Source organism: Schistocerca nitens, chromosome 1 (genome assembly GCF_023898315.1).
Source record: "Schistocerca nitens isolate TAMUIC-IGC-003100 chromosome 1, iqSchNite1.1, whole genome shotgun sequence".
In the NCBI taxonomy this organism is placed as follows: Eukaryota; Metazoa; Arthropoda; class Insecta; order Orthoptera; family Acrididae; genus Schistocerca; species Schistocerca nitens.
Window position 1 is genome coordinate 642,637,102 of NC_064614.1, and position 20,043 is coordinate 642,657,144.

Here is a 20,043-nt window from a genome sequence, read left to right on the forward strand (position 1 = left end):
TGCAGTGTTTTCACTGCAGAGCTGGTGGCCATATCTTGTGCACTTGAGCACATCTGCTTATGCCCTGCCGAGTCATTTCTCATGTGTACTGACTCCTTGAGCAGCCTACAAGCTATTGACCAGTGCTACCCTTGCCATCCTTTGGTAACAGCCGTCCAGGAGTCCCTGTATGCCCTGGAATGGTCCAGTCATTCTGTGGTGTTTGTGTGGACTCCAGCCCACATTGGAATCCCAGGAAATGAACTTGGCGATAGGCTGGTGAAACAGGCTACATGGAAACTGCTTCTGGAGATCGGCACCCCCGTTTCTGACCTGCGATCATTATTACGCCACAAGGTTTTTTGGCTTTGGAAGACGGAATGGCCTAATCTCAGTACGCACAACAAACTGCGTGCCATTAAGGAGACTTCTAATGTGCGCAAGTCCTCCATGCAGACATCTTGCAGGGATTCTGTGGTTCTCTGCCGGCTCCACATTGGCCATGCTCGGGCAACGCATGGCTACCTCCTTCGCCATGAAGACCCACCTCAGCGTGGTACGGTGCCCGGTTGATAGTGGCCCATATTCTGGCGCACTGTCCTACTTTGACTTTCTTGCGACAAAATCTTAGGTTACTGGACAAGTTGCCACTAGTTTTATCTGACAACACCTCATTGGCTGATTTAGTTGTATGTTTTATTTGTGAGGGTGGGTTTTATCATTTGATTTAAGTTTTAGCACATTTCCTTTGTTCCTGTGTGTCCTCCACCCTAGTGCTTTCAGGGTGGAGGTTTTTATGTGTTTCTTCTCCTTTTTATTCTCATGGTCAGCCAGCCATGGTAACTTGCTTTCTTGTTTTAATCTCTCTTCTACCTGTTTCTTGCATCTATCTGTAGTTTTCTTCTCCAATTTTGTCCATTTTAGAGTTTGTTGCCATTCTGTTGTTCCTTTTCCTTTCGTCCAGCTGTGTTTTGTGTTTATTGATTGTTTTACTTCGACCCTTGTGGAATTATTTTAATCGGAATGAGGGACCAATGACCTAGCAGTTTGCCCCCTCCCCCCCCCCCCCTCCCCCCTCCCTTTTAAACCAACCAACCATCTCCAGTAATGGCTCTGTTGTGTAGTATTTTTGTTTTGTGATCTAAATCAGTCAAAATGTTTTATGTTAATTTACTGCCATGGTCTGATAAACCATTTAACATTGTAATGAATCTTTCACTCTTCAACAGTGTGTATGATGATCTAAAACTTACTGAGAGGTTAAAACAATGTGCCAGGCAAGAGCATAATCATGGATCCTTGCTTTTTGTGGGAAATTTTCTTATTCACAGCTTGCAAAATCAACATTTAAAGTTCAATATGTAGTCTGGTACACAAGTTAAGTATGTTACTATCACAACTTTTTAAACTACACCATTTTCACATTTAACAGTTCTTTGTGTATGTGAATAAATCAAATGTCATCAAGGATAGATACCACGATGCACTTCGTCGCCTCACAACTGGCTGCAGTGCCAGTACCTAAGTTAGAAGAAGGCAGTGGCATACTAGCAGGATCATACTTAGTGAAAAACTCCTTGTATGTATGTTTCTCCCTATGTAGATCAGTGTCAACAAAATATTTTCGCATTCCACAATGGAAAATGCCTTTGTTTTAATGTTGTTCATCCCACATTCTGTATCATTTCAGTGGCACTCTTTCCCCCATTTCGCGATAATACAAAATGTGCTGCCGTTCTTTGAATTTTTTCAATATACTCCGTCAGTCCTATCTGGTAAGCATCCCACAACGTGCAGCAGTATTCTAAAAGAGGACGGACAAGCATAGTGTAGGCAGTCTCCTTAGTAGATCGGTTACATTTCCTAAGTGTCCTGCCAATTAAATGCAGTCTTCAGTTAGCCTGCCTTCCAATTTAAGTTGTTCATAATTGTAATTCTTAGGTATTCAGTTGAATTTACGGCCTTTAGATTTAACTGATTTAGCATGTAACCAAAGTTTAGTGGATTCCTTTTAGCACTCACGTGGATGACCTCACACTTTTTGTTATTTAGGATCAATTGCCAGTTTTTGCACCATATATAATCTTTTTTAAATTCTATTTCAATTGATTTTGATCTTATGATGACTTCACCAATCGATAAACGACAGTGTCATCTGCAAAGAACGTAAGACAGCCGCTCTGATTGTCTCCTGAATTGTTTATATAGATAAGGAACAGCAAAGCGCCTATACACTACCTTGAGGAATACAAGAATTCACTTCGTTTCACTCGATTTTCCATCAGTTACTACGAACTGTGACCTCTCTGACAGGAAATAGTGAATCCAGTCACATAACTGAGACGATATTCCTTAGGCACGCAATTTCACTACAAGCCGCTTGTGTGGTGCAGTGTCACTGTAGGATTGGTGGATACTTTAATTCTACTTCCAGCACATAGAAAGTAGTCAGCTTTGACAATTATCAGTGTAGGCTACTCCTTTAAATATTAAGCAATAAACCGTACAGTGTGGGAGCCTGTATTAGAAATGATACTCAAGTGTATGGGAGTCATATTTGTTCTACTGACAGGGGCAATGAGCATGTGTAAAAGACAACCTGAAAGTCAAAAAGTCAATAACTTTTTCTTGGAACTCTTCCATTTGGTCCATGTTTGCATAGAGAATCAATAATATCGGAATTGTGAGTCCACTTTGAAGCAAAACGCCTTGTTATTTGTTTACTTATTTATTCCCCAAACTAGTTTCGGCGACAAATATCACTGTTGTCAGAGGCTTCTATAAATCTTATTTATTGCATGTAAACAAATAATAAGGTGTTTTGCATCCGGACTCACAATTCTGATATTGTTGTTTAACGTGAGAGGTAAATGATGAAATGTCTTAAACCTAGAAGTTCCATCTCTTGTGAAAAGCAGTCACTTCCAAATCATATTAGGAACTGAAAGTTGGTTGAAACAAAAAGTAGAAAGTAGGGGAATTATCAGTGATGCATTTTAGAATGATATAATAAAATTGGATAGATAAAAAATTTACTCAACAAGCGGTGTCATGAGAAAACACACATAAGAGTTAAGCTTTTGAAACCAAGTGCTCCTTCTGGCTGAAGGGATGAAGGAAAAGAACTGATTTGAGGTATAGGAAATTGGAAGAGTTACTGAAAAGTCACTCAGAACACCAGGTCAGAAGAGACGTACCAGATGGGATGAGAAGTATTTCCCTCTCACACTACTAATTGTGTCTTTCATTATTCTTTACTTTTGAATACGTTATGGGAGTAGCAGTGATCAGTGAGTTACAAATATTTACTATTAAAAACAGTCTTGATCACGATTTATTTATTAAGGTGACTCAGTAGTGATTCTCCAGCAGAAAGAGGTTCCTACTCAGTGGTCTGAAGATGACCACAATAGTGGTCGAAACCGGTCACCTTAATACATAAATTGTGATCAAGACTGTTTTTAATAGTAAATATTTCATTATTCTGTTTCCTGATCCATTTGTTCGTTTTTGCATTTGTATTGGTAATTATTAACATGTTTCCCACTATTAGGTGCTGATGACCCACAGTTTTTTTAGTAGTTTCAGATTAAAAATCCATATCCCACAACAGTAAGTCAAAATGGGCAGTAGATACTATGTTTCCATTTGAGAAACAATAGGGGGTTGGTTTTTAAAACTCTCTTTAATTAATCTAAAACTACTATGAGCCATATTGTATCACCTGTTTACTTCTTTTGTTGCTCATCCAGTTGTTATCTTCCGCGAACTTGTTTATTCTCTTTTTTTCGTAGTTGAGAGGGCTGAAGACTTAGCATAGAGCTGCAGGGAGTAGCATTGGTGCCATGAAATCTCCTTTCCAGACTCCTATTTAATACTGAATGTCCCACTGTAATAAAGTAGATGCCTGAAAATAAATACCTTAATATTTGTTGGAATGTTGAAAGAATACTGCTAATTTTCAGTGTATACAGCAACCTTAGTGCATGATATATGCCCAAGAGTTTCTTTGTCTTAATTTTATAACCTCAGAAAAGTGAAATTTGGCGAATATTAATTAAATGAAAATTATTTTTAAAGTGATTGCATGCTCTCTGACACATGTGGAAATTGAGAAGGATTGGGAGTGGCTGCAGCGTAACCTGTCTAGCACACTGAGTTCATTTGATAATGAAGATGATGTTACTGAATTCGTCTGCTGCAAAATTCAGTCTGTCATAGCAAACAATGTACCAGATAATCAAGGCATTGATGGTGAGTTCTGTTTGAGTAACTATATTTCAATACTCCTTGAAGCTATGTACTGATACACAGTAAAGAATTTTTTAGTTGTAATAAAGAAGCTGAAATTATTTTTGTTTGAAAACTTTTATAATGCAGAGAAATTTTGTAGACCATTTCTCTCTCTCAATTTTGTGGTAAAAATTAAACCTAGAATTAAGTTGAATGTGAACAAAATAAGGCATTCATATAAATTGTTTGCTTATAGTTATGTATAAACTGATCTTTTTCCCAAACCAGTTAATACTTTGCGCCTATATTGTATATGGAATGTAAGTAACAGTTTAATATGTGTAATTAATTCATGTATGAATTGTGAGGTGGCAAAGGTGTAAGACACTGCAACCTTATTTGGGATGGTGGTATTTCAAATCCCCGCCAAGTGTTCTAGATAGATTTACTATGATTTCCTTAAATCGCTTAGGGCAAAGGCCAAGATGGTTCCTTTGATAGGGCATAGCTGACTTCCTTCCCCACTTTTCCACTGTTTGAGTTTGTGCTCCACCTGTAATGACCATGTCATTGACTGGATGTGAAACCTTAGTCTTTCATTAATTCAAGTACATACTCAGCTTTATGTATGTATATTGTGTTTTTTTCTAAACCCCTGGCATATAGGCCACCCTGCGTGACAGGCATATTGTGTGGGGACTGTATTGACCTGCAAAATCGGAGCAGGGCAGTCTACATGTGAAGGACAAGGAAGTTTTCGAGGCCCAACTTGTAGGCTGCCCTGCATGACAGGCACTTGTTGAGTTGGACTTATATCAGCCTGCTTCACTGATTTGCTTTGCATGGTGGCCCGTAGGTTAAGGGCAAATAAATGATTTTCAAGCCCTTAGTGAGTGGCTTGCCTTGAAAGACAGGCATGTTGTGGGAATAGAAACTGTATTGCAGGGGCTACATGTGCCAATGAGCATAGATGGGGATGGCTTAACATGGATAGAGGAGGGGATGGTGAGAGGGAGACAGGAGAAAGATATAAGATGTGGTCGGGGGGGGGGGGGCTGAAGGAGATGAAGAGACATTGAATGAGGAGGAGGAGATAGGAGATAGATGGGAGGAGGATGAGGTGGACACAGTGGGAGGTGGTGTGTTCAGTAGATGTGTAGAACGCATAAGTAGGAAAAGCCGCAGGTTAAAGGATAGTTTAATAGTTTATTATAAATTGAACATGTCTTGTTTATATAGATATGGCTGCCAGAGATATTCCCCTGTTATTTATTTATTTCAAGTTTCTGCTACCAGTCAATTTTTATTTTATGCTTAATCTAACATATTGCAACATGTTTCGAACATGTTCTGTTCATCTTGAGACATTTATACATACGTACATACATACATATAGAGAAATGTTACTTTAAAATAAATAGTCTTAAACTAGATTAATCTAGAATGCTTTGTCCATTGTTTTTTACTGTAGCTGTTGGTGTGGCATTTGGGGGGAAGGAGGGGGCAGTGTATGGCTAGAATTCGAAATCAGTGATGTCTAGCCATACACTGCCCCCCTTCCTTCCCCCCAAATGCCACACCAGCAGCTACAGTAAAAAAAAAAAAACAGTGGACAAAGAGTTCTGGATTAATTTAGTTTAAGACTGCTTATTTTTAAGTAACATTTCTCTATATGTATGTTATATGTATGTATGTATAAACACCTGAAGATGAACAGAAAATGTTCGAAACGTGTTGCATTATGTTAGATTAAGCATAAAATAAAGAGAGACTGGTAGCAGAAACTTGAAATAAATAATTATCCCACACAGTCATGGTGCACAAACAGAGCCATTATGGCTGAAAATAATTGCCCTGTTATATTTCTCAAAGTATCATGTCACAGGCTTGAAAAAAAAATGACATATAGGATCATTTACTAGGTTATTTGTATGATAAAAACTACCAAAAACTAAATGTTTTTGGTGAAATAATAAAATTTTATCTATAATATGTACATCTGTGTCCATAAATGTAGGAATCTTTGTGATTCATAATAACCCATGTGGATTGGTGTTAATGTGTGCACTGAGAGATATCCTGACCATATTATAGTATGTAACACAGTGATACGGATACAGAGTTACCAGAAAACTGGCTATGAGTGACACTATGTTCGATGCCCCTCTGCAGTGACATACACATCAATATGGGGTGTAGTGCTTGTACAGGGCAGTACCACGATCCCATTCTGCATGACACATGTTGATGTTTCCTCCCTATCCTAGAGGCATCTCATGTGTGTTGTCTGTGAAGCCTAATCTCTTCTTGTAGCTGGATCTTATCTTCCAAATCAAAGTCCAATCCACTTCTTGACATCTTTGCAGATAATAATTTTTGTTCAGTACCTAGTAGAATCCACTGCCCCTGTGAGTTTATAACACACACTGTTTCTCTCTCTCTCTCTCTCTCTCTCTCTCTCTCTCCTCCCCCCCCCCCCCTCCATCTTTGATATTTGTATGTTACACTTGAAGAAAATATGCTCAAGAGTCACTGTCAGTCCACAAACATCACTTTATATTATTTATCCTCTTTAGGTAAGTGGGATATGGGCCATGTCCACTTATAGAGTGAACCAAACCTCTTGAGAGGTGAATTTCACCAATCAACAACCTTTCCTTAACATTAGGAAATATTTCATATACTTTTCTCACAGTAGTACTGCTTCCCCAGGATCCTTGTCATTATATTAATAACTTATTCATTATTTCCAACTTGCTGTCTGCATATTCTCCTACAGTGGCATTAACTTTCTCTGTCCTTTTTTATTAGCCAGTACATTGCACATTTGTGGTGTATTATGGAATCCATTGGCCAGATCCCAAGAATAATAAAAAGAGCACCTGTTGATGTTCCCCAAGTAATCTTATCAGTATACTTCCCTCCACTCTTCATATTACCTGGATCAAAGTTGTTATACTCAATATGTGAGCCCATACACTTGCTCTATATCCCATGATGTCTGCTAAGATTTGTTCACAACATTCTTATTAACTGCAATGGCAGTCTGAATTTATTTTGTGCTATATTGATGATCTTTTGCAAGACTGTGGGTACCTTTACTACAGGTTTGTGGACATTGCAAAATACTCTCTTGTCCAACCTGTGACTAATCCAAGAACAACACATTAATCCACTGTGGGTAAGAAACGGCATTCATCAAGCCATTTGTTGCTTTTGTGTGTTGTGATGGGGTTGCTGCAAAGGCTGGATGTTGGTAACAATTATCTACTGAAGATGGATAGAAGTGCAGCTTGGATAGGTGGCTGGTAGATAAAACATCTTTATTGCTGTTTGTTTATAATCATTGGACTTTAAAGCTTCTAGAATTAATGACCAACAGGATGAATACACCATCTTGGCATCTTCCTCTGATCAGACCTTGCTTGGAGGAAGCACTGAGTGTGCAGTTCTGCCGTGGCTGCTGCTGTAAAGAGGTCTCGCATTACTCTGGCCCAGGCATGGTCAGCCTGGTGAAGAACATCTGGCACTGTGAACACATCACTCTCTCTCTCTCTCTCTCTCTCTCTCTCTCTCTCTCTCTCTCTCTTTCTCTTTGTCTCTCTCACCCTTAGTAGTACAGGGTGAAGTAGTCCTTCATTGGTATCTTGGCAGAGGTGAGGAGGCTGGACCACATGTCATAGTCTTCCTTCTAAGCTGCTTAGTGCCTGGATGGACAGCAATTTGAGTCTCAGCAGCAGTAGTGGCAGCAGTCAACACGATGTTGGCCAACACAGATTTCATATTACATTACTGCCCAGCTGTTCAGCAATGATAGGGTGGTTCTGAAGCATTTTAAATGCAGCTTCCAGTGCTAACAGTTGAGGAAAAAAGTTTGTTTCTGGGTTACATTGAAACAAATCAAAAGGAGCTGGTGTTGTCGCTGAAGAGGAGGAGGAGGAGGATGCAAAAGTGGCCAACGGTGAGGAGGCGCAGCGTCAACAGATTTCTGTCCGTGGTGGTTGGCAAAGACTGCAGCCTGGTTAATGCTCTGAACTGTGGTGGAGTTTTTGCTGTTACATCTCCTCCCTTCTTAGTTTAATATGGTCCTCTGGATTGCTGTTAAAGAGCCCAAATGCAACTGGGAACTGATCCATCTGTCACTAGTTCTACAATTCACATTCTGCTTCACAAATTTGGAGTAAACACTTCTTGCACCACTTTTACCTTTGGTGTGTTGTTCTTCCCTTTTTATATAACCTTTATTTCATTTGTTGAGGTTGAGTCACTTCTTCACTCATGCCGACATGACTGTTATTGACCCACAGGTTAAAAGAAAGTAAGGATTGGGTAGGATTTGGGCAACTCTGTGACTGAAGTGACAGTACACAATACTAATTGTTAACAGAACTGTGCAGCCAGCTGATATTGAAGTTTCTATAGTTAAAGAGTTGGTAATGATATGCTATACAATACTTTTTTATGTGGACTAGAAGGTGTTCCATTGATACACGGCCATTTTGTGCAGCTAATATCTCATCTAAGGAAGCGAAGCGAGCAGGGTTGGGTCTAAAGAGTTACTGAAGTAGGTTAAGTTTTCATTAGAAGGGATATCAAAGGGTATATTTGGTAGGTAAATTAATGTGTGGACGATACTCCGGGTTGTGGTTGCAACGATGGTGGGTGGTAATTGAAAAGTTGGTCTGGAAATATCGTATTAGGTGCCATTGACCAATAAATCTTGATGGTGTAGCTATACGTACTTTATGCCACAGTAACCTCATTGCTCATAACAAGCGAAAATAATGATCCCTGGGTTTACCATGGATTATAATGAATGCAGTTGTTTCCTTTGGAAAGATTCCATTTTCTCTGTAATTATCTCTTTTGGACGTTCTGTTGTGGTCAGGAGTGGGACAGATTAATTCACGTGACCTATGTACAGTGTTTACCCATTGTGTGGGACAGCTGGTGATTGGCCTGGTCTGATTGCATAGTAGTTCCTGCCTGGAGAACAGTGCTATGTAATACTACCATTCATCTTAGATGAATAAACTGACTAAGCATAAAATCTCTATCCTTAAAGATAAATACCTACAACTAATGCGCGCGCACACACACACACACACACACACACACACACACACACACACACACACACACACACACTAAAACAGCCTACTTGCTGCTCAAGCCTGCACAAAATGGTCAACTACTTGCACATCAGTTCTTAACAAAATAGTTAACCTATTGCACTACATAACTTTGATGTTTCCTGCCAGCCTTAGCACTAATGTTTTACTGTCATTGGCAATATTGTAAATAAGATTTCACTCAAAAGTTCCTTCAAATAAGCACCTAAACAAAATGTTTTCCTTGTGTTCATTTAAGATCCTATTTCACAAAGACGACACACATTCTAGTTCAGTACCTCCTAAACCATAAACTTAACTGTGATGTACACTCCTGGAAATTGAAATAAGAACACCGTGAATTCATTGTCCCAGGAAGGGGAAACTTTATTGACACATTCCTGGGGTCAGATACATCACATGATCACACTGACAGAAACACAGGCACATAGACACAGGCAACAGAGCATGCACAATGTCGGCACTAGTACAGTGTATATCCACCTTTCGCAGCAATGCAGGCTGATATTCTCCCATGGAGACGATCGTAGAGATGCTGGATGTAGTCCTGTGGAACGGCTTGCCATGCCATTTCCACCTGGCGCCTCAGTTGAACCAGCGTTCGTGCTGGACGTGCAGACCGCGTGAGACGACGCTTCATCCAGTCCCAAACATGCTCAATGGGGGACAGATCCGGAGATCTTGCTGGCCCGGGTAGTTGACTTACACCTTCTAGAGCACGTTGGGTGGCACGGGATACATGCGGACGTGCATTGTCCTGTTGGAACAGCAAGTTCCCTTGCCGGTCTCGGAATGGTAGAACGATGGGTTCGATGACGGTTTGGATGTACCGTGCACTATTCAGTGTCCCCTCGACGATCACCAGTGGTGTACGGCCAGTGTAGGAGATCGCTCCCCACACCATGATGCCGGGTGTTGGCCCTGTGTGCCTCGGTCGTATGCAGTCCTGATTGTGGCGCTCACCTGCACGGCGCCAAACACGCATACGACCATCATTGGCACCAAGGCAGAAGCGACTCTCATCGCTGAAGACGACACGTCTCCATTCGTCCCTCCATTCACGCCTGTCGCGACACCACTGGAGGCGGGCTGCACGATGTTGGGGCGTGAGCGGAAGACGGCCTAACGGTGTGCGGGACCGTAGCCCAGCTTCATGGAGACGGTTGCGAATGGTCCTCGCCGATACCCCAGGAGCAACAGTGTCCCTAATTTGCTGGGAAGTGGTGGTGTGGTCCCCTACGGCACTGCGTAGGATCCTACGGTCTTGGCGTGCATCCGTGCGTCGCTGCGGTCCGGTCCCAGGTCGACGGGCACGTGCACCTTCCGCCGACCACTGGCGACAACATCGATGTACTGTGGAGACCTCATGCCCCACGTGTTGAGCAATTCGGCGGTACGTCCACCCGGCCTCCCGCATGCCCACTATACGCCCTCGCTCAAAGTCCGTCAACTGCACATACGGTTCACGTCCACGCTGTCGCGGCATGCTACCAGTGTTAAAGACTGCGATGGAGCTCCGTATGCCACAGCAAACTGGCTGACACTGACGGCGGCGGTGCACAAATGCTGCGCAGCTAGCGCCATTCGACGGCCAACACCGCGGTTCCTGGTGTGTCCGCTGTGCCGTGCGTGTGATCATTGCTTGTACAGCCCTCTCGCAGTGTCCGGAGCAAGTATGGTGGGTCTGACACACCGGTGTCAATGTGTTCTTTTTTCCATTTCCAGGAGTGTATATAAACATACAACCCTAGTAATTAGTAAGTAAACACATAAAATACACAAACATATTGCATCCTCAGTTATCTTGGAATTCTGTTGTATTTTATTAGTCCTGAATGCATAGTGATGTGTCGGAATAAGTGTACGACAGACCTGCTTCTTTTGTCTAATTTTTTCCTTCTTTCCCTTTCCCAGGCAAATATGGATTGGTTAGCATACCCATTGTCCATCATGATACTTTGGTGATACTGATTTTTAAATATGGCTACTTACCTATCATTCCAAGGCTTTCATCTTTTTAACATTGCATGAAATATTTTTTAAACTTTTCAATAAATTCTTTGCCAATGATATTATCTTTTCCTGGAGAGGTCTTACGTAGCTCAAAAGGAGATAACATCTTCTGATTAAAAACCACCTCACTGGAGGATAATTTTTAAGTTACATGGCACTGCTACATAAGGAAGTAATGCATCCCAGTCATTGTGATGGCTTAATGTAGTAACTCAACAGTTTCCCAACCATATGATGGACTTTTTCAGCACATCAGTTTCCCTGTGTGTGTATTGCACTGTTTATAAATTTTTTAATGCATAATAATCCTCACAACTTCTTTGTTAAAACCTGACAAAATTTGTCCCTTGGTCCACCATCACTGCCTCGGGTGTTCCAAATGTTGATATCCATTGGGTAATCATCACATGGGCCACTGTATCTGCCTGTTGGACAGAAAACATGATAAATGATCAGTTATTATTAGCATAAAATGGTTTTCTGATGGTATTTGAGCAAACTGTCTGAGAGTGCACATGCCTACCCTTTGCGTCTGTAATCTATGCAGTGTAATGTTTTGACAAATGAGTTTTGCTCTTTGAGCACATTGGATACAATTTTTTATGTAAGGATCAACATCTGTTTTTGTGTCACCAACCAGTAATTTTCCCCAACTCTGTGTTCCATAGCCCAGCGGCCACTGTGCCCTGCTAGAATTGAATCATGAGCATTCTTCAACACTTTGTTACACAATTTCATTGACACTACTATGCACAACCTTGTCTTCCTGTTTAGCTCTCCATCTTCTGTGCTGACTTGTGGATGCTTAGTAAGCTGCTGCAGTATGAGTCAACACTTTGTGCTTCTCGTCATTCTTCTGTGTCTACCCGAGCACATTTTTTAGTGTGTATCTTGTTACTAGACTGTCAGTGTTTCCGTGTGAACTACCTGATTGACATACAACTTCAAAATCGAATTCACTCAGTCGCCAGGCCCTTCTAGTGAGACACCTAGTTGGATCTTTAAGTCCTAGTAACCATTTCGATGCCACATGATCAGTTATTACTACAAATTGTTGTCCATACAAATAACAGTGAAAATAAGTTGCTCCTTATATTAGTGCTAGCATTTCTTTCTCAGTGGTAGAATAATTTTTCTCTGCCTTAAGTTGTTTTGATACGTGTGCTATTGGATGTTCTTGTCTGTTTACCTCCTAGAATAAAATACACACCTAGGAAAAATTATTAGCATGACATGACAACATAATTTGCTTTTAGTAATCTGGGAAAGTAAAAACTGGGCTAGAGGTGAATAAATTTTTTACTTTTAGGGAAGCTGTTTCATAATCTGGAGGCCATTGAAACATTACTCCTTTCTCCAGTAGTTGGTTGAGGGGTCTTGCAATTTCAGAGAATTTAGAATAAATTTTAGATAAAAGTTGGCTAGGCTTGAATATGAAAGCAGTTCCTTTTGTATAGTGACTGTCAGATTTTTTTACAGGCTGACTGCTTATTATGTTGCATGTAAATGGCCAAATACTTCATGTAAACACAGCACAAGCTCTTATATATCCTCAGAAAACACAATATCCTCTAAATAAACCCTATATTGTTTTGGTTTTATTCTTCTCAAAACACTAAGGCAGTTGACTGTTGCTGTTGTATTTCTCAATTCAAAAGGCACACAACGGTATTGATATGACTAGCTGGACATTGATAATGACTAGCTGGAGTTGAGAATACTATTGTCAGACAGTCTCTAATTGATGGTACCCACTTTTTAGGATCATGGTTTTAAAATAATTAATTGGCCTAGATTATCTTAAGGTCCCTGCAATTGTTTCCTGGTTTAAGTTATGGTAGTTGGAATAAAATCTACATGCTTTACTGCCATCTGATGATTTTTTTTGGTACAATGACAATGGGTGCAGGCCAAGGGTTATTACTCTCTTCTATGATCCTATCTTGAAGCTGTTGATCTATAAACTCTTCCATGACAGTTTTCAAATGCTGTGTGACTTGGTGCAGTTTTTTTTTTTTTTTTACAGACAAGTGACTTATTCCCAGGGAATATGATATTTTAATAGTGTGGCAGGCAGCAGTTGAAGAGGATTGAATAACTTAAAATATTCCTCTAATGGTCTCTCCGTGCCCCCCTTTCTTTGTATCTCTAGACGTTGTACTTTCCTTGTCAGTGCAGTTAAAATGACAGACTGTCCAGGCATTGTACAGATCAATGTGAAATTCCTATCTTGTTCATCTTCATCCAGTACTTTGAAGCTAGGCATCAGAGAATTGTGCCAGCATAACCTTTTAGGAATTAAAGTTACCAATACTGACAGGCACAACTCTGCTTCCACCAATTTCCCTTACCTAGGACAAACTATATCATGTGAAACATTGTGCTTTATCTAATTCCTCATTCTCAGGCAAAGGATCAAATATACACAAAGAGTTTACCAGAAGATAAGCTCCTACGTCAGGCCAGATTAATCTTTCAGTACCGTTCGGTATGATATATTGTGAGTTGGCTTTAAAGTATGTTTTACACATTTTAGGTGGCCTTGATGAGATCCTTACAACAGTAATGATTTTCCAGTGATAATACAAACATGAAAACAGTTGTGTACTACGTTGTTCTAAGTCAACTTTGGCATGATGTGCAGCTAGGAAATACATATAAACAGAGTATGACTTCATAGACATTTATAATCATAGGAGAACTTCTACCCTAACCTGGAAGTTACTTTCCCCCACTCAGAATCCTATCACTGCCAAACTTAGTGAATCAACATGACCCCTACCTATGCCATTTAATCTCCAGCTTGATGGATTCAATTCTACTTTAGAAGGTGTATTCCTACTTGCCACCAATATGAGAGATCCAGTATCTAATTAAAAATCTGCAAAATTTTCCTCTCACATAATCAGTCAGAAAAAAGTCTGCACCTGATTCCACACAGAGGTGATGTGTGTTAATTCTCACTGGGAGCGTGGTACAAAAGAGACTGCCCACTGTCCCTTTTACCAGGGGATGTGAGGTCTTGCCCTGTGACCAGTTTCTCTCTCTCTGCAATCTTCTGTTTGTACAATTCCGTTCAGAATGACAAACATTTACATGTGTGATACTGTTGTACCCTTCAGTTACACTTCAACACCTAAAACATTTGATATCTGTATTAAATTTTACTCCCTTTTCCCATGGTTTGGTGACCACATCAATTTCTGTTAGTGCTGCCACAGTTTCTGCTGCTTCATTCAGACTCTTTGAGAATTCCATACAAACCATATCTGACGTTTCTGGCAGTAAACTCCACAAAGCACATCAAGCAGTCTCTGTCCAGCTTCCTTTAATATGACCTTACTAGCTTTATCATCTTCAGAGAGCCCTTATGTTTTGGTATTAATTTTGTGAATGTGATCAAAAAAATTCTCTGCCGATTCTCCATGTTTCAGAAATATCCCTTTAAGCTGCTCATGGTAGTATCTCAAGGTATTATTCCTCTACCAACCCGTGCCTCAAGTCATCCAACAGCTGTGCTTACCTTAATTTCTTGTGGCACATTACATATGCCCTAGCATCTCCTGTTAACATTGGTTTAACTACGCTCAGTTTTTGTTCATTATTCCAGTTTCCCAACCTGGCAGCTGTATCCAAATTGTCAATAAAATTGAAGATATATTCCCCAGATTTCCCGGAAAAAGGAGTAAACAACAAAGCAATGTCAATGTCGGAGAAAGTTGCACTAGGATATGACCATTCCCTCCTTTTCTCTTAGCTGTGCTAATTCTATCTGTAACTGAGTTACTTGATCTATCAGATTCTGAACACATCTTGAGCCAAAAGTTGTTTAGCCATATTGCCTGTTTACTACCATCATAAGGATACAATTCATCCAAAAAATAATGTAGAAGAAAGAATAGGGATAGGGAGACAACCACAGTGGTCCAAAAACAAACTTTAAAGTCTTCCAGCTGTGTATCTTCACCTTCAACAGTTTTTCCAACACCAGTTATACCAGAGTTGCTGGGATAGCTGGATGTGGGTGGTGATTCTCTACCAAATATAGAAATTCTGCAGAAGTAGGCAGCTGATAGATACGACAACATCTTTACTGTTGTTTGTATACAAGCATTGAGCTGTGAAGTTGCTAACATCAATGACAGGTGAGGTGAATATGCAATCTCAGTGTCGCCCAGGCTGTCATCCTCCAGTCTGGCCTTACTGGAAGAAGTGCTGAGTATGCACTTCAGTGGTGGCTGTTGCTGTGTCAACAAGTCTGTCATTATCGCCAGTCTGTAGCATGGTTAGCCTGGTGAAAAAGTCTGCTGCTGTGAACACATCAGGATTTGTCTTGCCCCTAGTGGTCCAGGGCAAAGGAATCCTCCATTGGTACATCGGCAGAGGTGGGGATTGCTGGACTCCCACATTATGCTTCCATGAAGACAGAACAGAAGTGAGCTGTCTAGCACCTGCGTGCATTTCAAAAGTAGGTGATGGTAGTGGCAGCAGCATCATTGGCATAGTGTTGACCAACACATAATGGATTATTCATTAGTTCCCAGCATTTGATGATGAATGTTGCAGAAAGAATCTTGTTTCAGGGTTAAGTTGAAATGTCTCGAGCTGTGCTTGTGTCGTCACTCAGAAGGTGAACGATGCGAAAGTAGCCCAACTCTGAGGACTTACTGATCAACAGGTCTCCATCTGTGGTGGTTGACAGAGACTAAGCCCCGATTATAAATCTGGGCTGTGGTGGATTTGAGGCCATTATAAGATGAGGAATATGTGGGCTGATTGTTGTGTATTCAGAATCAACTATTGAAGCAGATAATTTCAAATTTGATAGGAGATACATGACCCAAGGCTACCAAAGCCTCTGTGCCAGTTAAGAAATCTTGGAGCACTCAAGGTGAGATAGTGAACTTGGTGCTGGATTGTAGTATGTGATTGGACTTTCTTGCCAGTGAATATTCTCCACAGCTGTGAAATTACAATATGGGCAATACTAAACTGTTGGCTCATCTGTATTATTTGTGATCTACCTCTAATCTGCCATTGATCGTGCAAAGCATTGTGCCATCAAGATCCATTTTGTATGTTATCATACTTCCCTTCAAATCAAATTCTGTGTCTCAAATGCCCACAAAACATACAGTCCTCTACTGAAGACCACTGATCATGCAAAATGTTGCAGATGCACTAAGCAGGCTCATACAGGTGTGCCTTACATGTGTTCATGTTATCCCATAACACTGTAGTTCATGCAGTGCACCAAGGTGCAGGTTCCCCCCCCCCCCCCACCCCACCCCATGGATCTCTAAGACATGAGGACATAGGGTAAAAGGGGCCGATTTCTACTCAGCAAGTAACCTGTCTGACACACACACACACACACACACACACACACACACACACACACACACACACACACACACACACACAGTGGAATGGTGGGGTTGAATGAGAGATCATTACGCATACACAATATCAGTGGTGGAAAATTTTCTTTCTGTAGCTGGCTCATTCACAAACAATATGATGACACACTTTGATTTATCACTTATTTCATTAAAAGTGAGTTGCGTTGGTTTTTCATTTAATTACACTGAGATAAATTTAATTTTGTCTGTCTTTCAGATGAGGACACACAATCATTCAAAACTGTATCTTTCAAGTTTCATCGTCTTTTCAATATGCCCCCTGAAGAGAAACTGGTCAATTATTATTCATGCAGGTGCGTATGTTCATTTATAATTAGAAAGTTCACTTACTCGTGTTGAAAATATTCATAGGAAGTCATCTGTTGTTATGATGAAATGAGTGGGTGTCACACTCTTCTTATAGCAGAAAAACACCGAAATTTCACTAGAGGGACAGCACATGTTAATTACAGTACCTCCTGAAAAATTGGTGCATTTGTATGCTTTTTAAATTTTATCTGTGTACATAGTGCCAGTCATGTAAAGTAATACTTTTCTTTCATTGTGAGGGTTAGTGGCATATTGAGTGTGATACTTTCATTCACTGTACTTGCCATTATTTATGCTCTGTCATTATTCACTGTAATTTTCCAGTCCTATTTGGAAGTCTTAGACTGGGAGAAAGCTTAAAAAATAGTTAGCATCAGTTTTTACTGTTAAGAGAAATTGGTGAAGTCTGTTTTGAGATATACAAGACTGTTTATAGTCATTAATTTATTCACACATGTTCAATGCCTTAATAAAGTAGATCCTTCTAGAATTTTGAATGAATTAAGTTACAGATCAGACAGAAGTGGCTACTGCAAGCAAATTCTATGTATTATACTAAATACAGATTATGAGTAGTGTTCATCTGCTCACATTGGTAATTGTAGGAACCACTATTTATTTAGGAGAATAAAAGCCATTGCTTTTACTCAAAACTCTAGCTGTAGTTTTTATCAACTATTTTATACTAAGCATATATGTAACTTTAATTATGTCAGAGACCAATATTAGCTATGTACACATCAAAAGAGTTAGAAACATGTCCAATGTGAACATCAGTGTTAAGTGGAATTTTCATCTCTGACAAGTTGATAATTTTCAGGAGAAGTGGCTAATGAGATGTCCTGTTGCTTTGCTTTTTAATATTGAGAGATTTCTAGTATCCTGCCTGATGTCTGCATGTCACCTTTTGTGAATTCCTGTACTAGCATATATAACTCCTATATAAACTGTAGACATGGCCCATATGGAAATTATTTCTACTGCCATTATAGAGTTACAAATTTCCATTGTTCATCATAAATTCATTCTTATTATTAATGACAAATACCATTGGAAAGAAAATGTATTGGCATGTAAGTGTAAGAATCCAGAGGTTCCTGAAGAGGCCTATGCCAGGGACTTGCTCATTAATTTTATCCAATATTTTTACTAGGTAACTAAGATACCTTTAGGTTAAATACTTTCTTGATCTTAGCTACATTGTACTAGATAATTATGCCATAGGACTGTATTGAGCAAAATTATGCCAAGTCTGCTAGCAACACGGTAAGAGAGATTTCTAAGTGCAGAGCAGCTAGAACTGACTTTTTGGTTATCTTATCCTCTTGCACATGCCACTTCAGTATTTATTGTGGATGCTTAGGAATTTTACATGCGGAGTTCCATTTAGTGTGTGCTCATTGGTCTTTACTTCTGGTACCCAAAAGTATTTAGTTGTTTTGTATTGCTTAATATGAGTTTATAGTAAGATTAAAAATTAAGTTTCTTGCTGTGACCAGTTGTAAGACTGTTCCACTATTTTCCTGGCTGTATATGGTATGTACGGGCACTTTATCAGAATATATGTAGTCCTTCAGTGTCCCAGCTAAATCATTTATGTAGTCCAAGTATTGAAACTTGCAGGACACCATATTTTATGTTTCCCTCCTCTGATCTTAATTTTATTACTGTTTCAGCATTTTTAATGCAACCTTCTGTTTTGTGTTTTTGAGGCATTATTCCAGTGACACGTTTGGGGAATTTCCTGACATTTTACTTCCCTCATAGAATATTATGATATACACAAGTAGAAGCCTTAGAACGATTACAAGAAAATGTAAATTGGATAATTTTTCTTACTTAGTTTTACCAGAACTGAGTTAGTGATATCATTGCATTTTCTGTACAGAAACTTTTACAAAATGCAAACTTGGTCCTTCTGTTCTAAATGGCACATGTGTTCAGCATAGCAGAAGGAACAGTGTAAATGGTTCATTTCGTGTAAATACTGCCACATTCTCTGTGAATTCTATAGATAACTGGCACTAATGCCTGTGTTGCCTTTCACAGTTGTAACATATCCCAAGTCTTCAGTTAACCTATGCGAGGGAAGTTATGTGCTCCATCTCTCTGTTAATGTATAAACTTTGTTGTTTGTGTTGTTACATTTTAACTGTTCGTGCATCATACGTTCTGTGGACCAAATAAACAGTTGCCTGAAGGAGTATACAAAACTGTTTAAAATACACACCAAGGCTGGCCCATGTATGAGACTAATAGTCATTAATCTGCTGTGCATATGCAATCCAAGTCTCTGCCTTGAAGCTATTATGCTGCAGCTATATGAGCAGCTGGTTGACCCATCATCTAGTGCTCTCAAAGATTCGGAACACTTCAGGATTTGTCTGTAATATGCTGCTTTGCACATGTAAGGAGGAAACTTTATCATTTGCAAAAGTTTGTGGTTGTAACTCTTTAACTCAGTGGAGTTGATAGCTGGCAAAAGCTTGAGAAATATAAATATCTTGGTTGGCATGGCTTGAAAGCAGAGAGAATTCTTTTCAACTAATTCCCTTCTCATGGAAATAAGACAAGCTTTTAACATTTCTTGTATTGCAGCTACTGGAAGGGTCGTATGCCACGTCAGGGCTGGATGTATTTATCCATCCATCACTTGTGCTTCTATGCCTATATTCTTGGTCGTGAAACCAGATTAGTTATCAGGTGGACTGATATTACGGAACTTGACAAAACAAATAGTCTGCTTTTCCCGGATTCAATTCGAATTGCAACAAGGGAGAAGGAGGTGAGTTTACAGAATTAAGTTTTCCCACTGTAAGTCTCCTCCATAAAATAATTTCATGTTGTACTCTAAATGTAATATACATATTAAAATATAAAACATCAAATTTGCAGATATGAAATTAATACTGCATTAATTTTTTTCCTTGGTATATATTTGTCTTAAACTTTAA

At 39.7% G+C, this 20,043-nt stretch overlaps 1 protein-coding gene across 3 annotated transcripts in view; it reads left to right on the plus strand.

Moving 5' to 3' along the window:
- Positions 1-20,043, plus strand: part of LOC126258146 (TBC1 domain family member 9) — a 200,389-nt gene that overhangs the window by 26,103 nt on the left and 154,243 nt on the right. For 2 of the 3 annotated variants that reach the window (XM_049955619.1, XM_049955618.1), the window contains exons 3-5: positions 4,060-4,233; positions 16,977-17,073; positions 19,688-19,874. In XM_049955619.1, coding sequence (XP_049811576.1) covers positions 4,060-4,233; positions 16,977-17,073; positions 19,688-19,874 — 458 coding nt within the window. The remainder of the gene's footprint in view (positions 1-4,059; positions 4,234-16,976; positions 17,074-19,687; positions 19,875-20,043) is intronic. The other variant, XM_049955620.1, reaches the window with a different exon arrangement.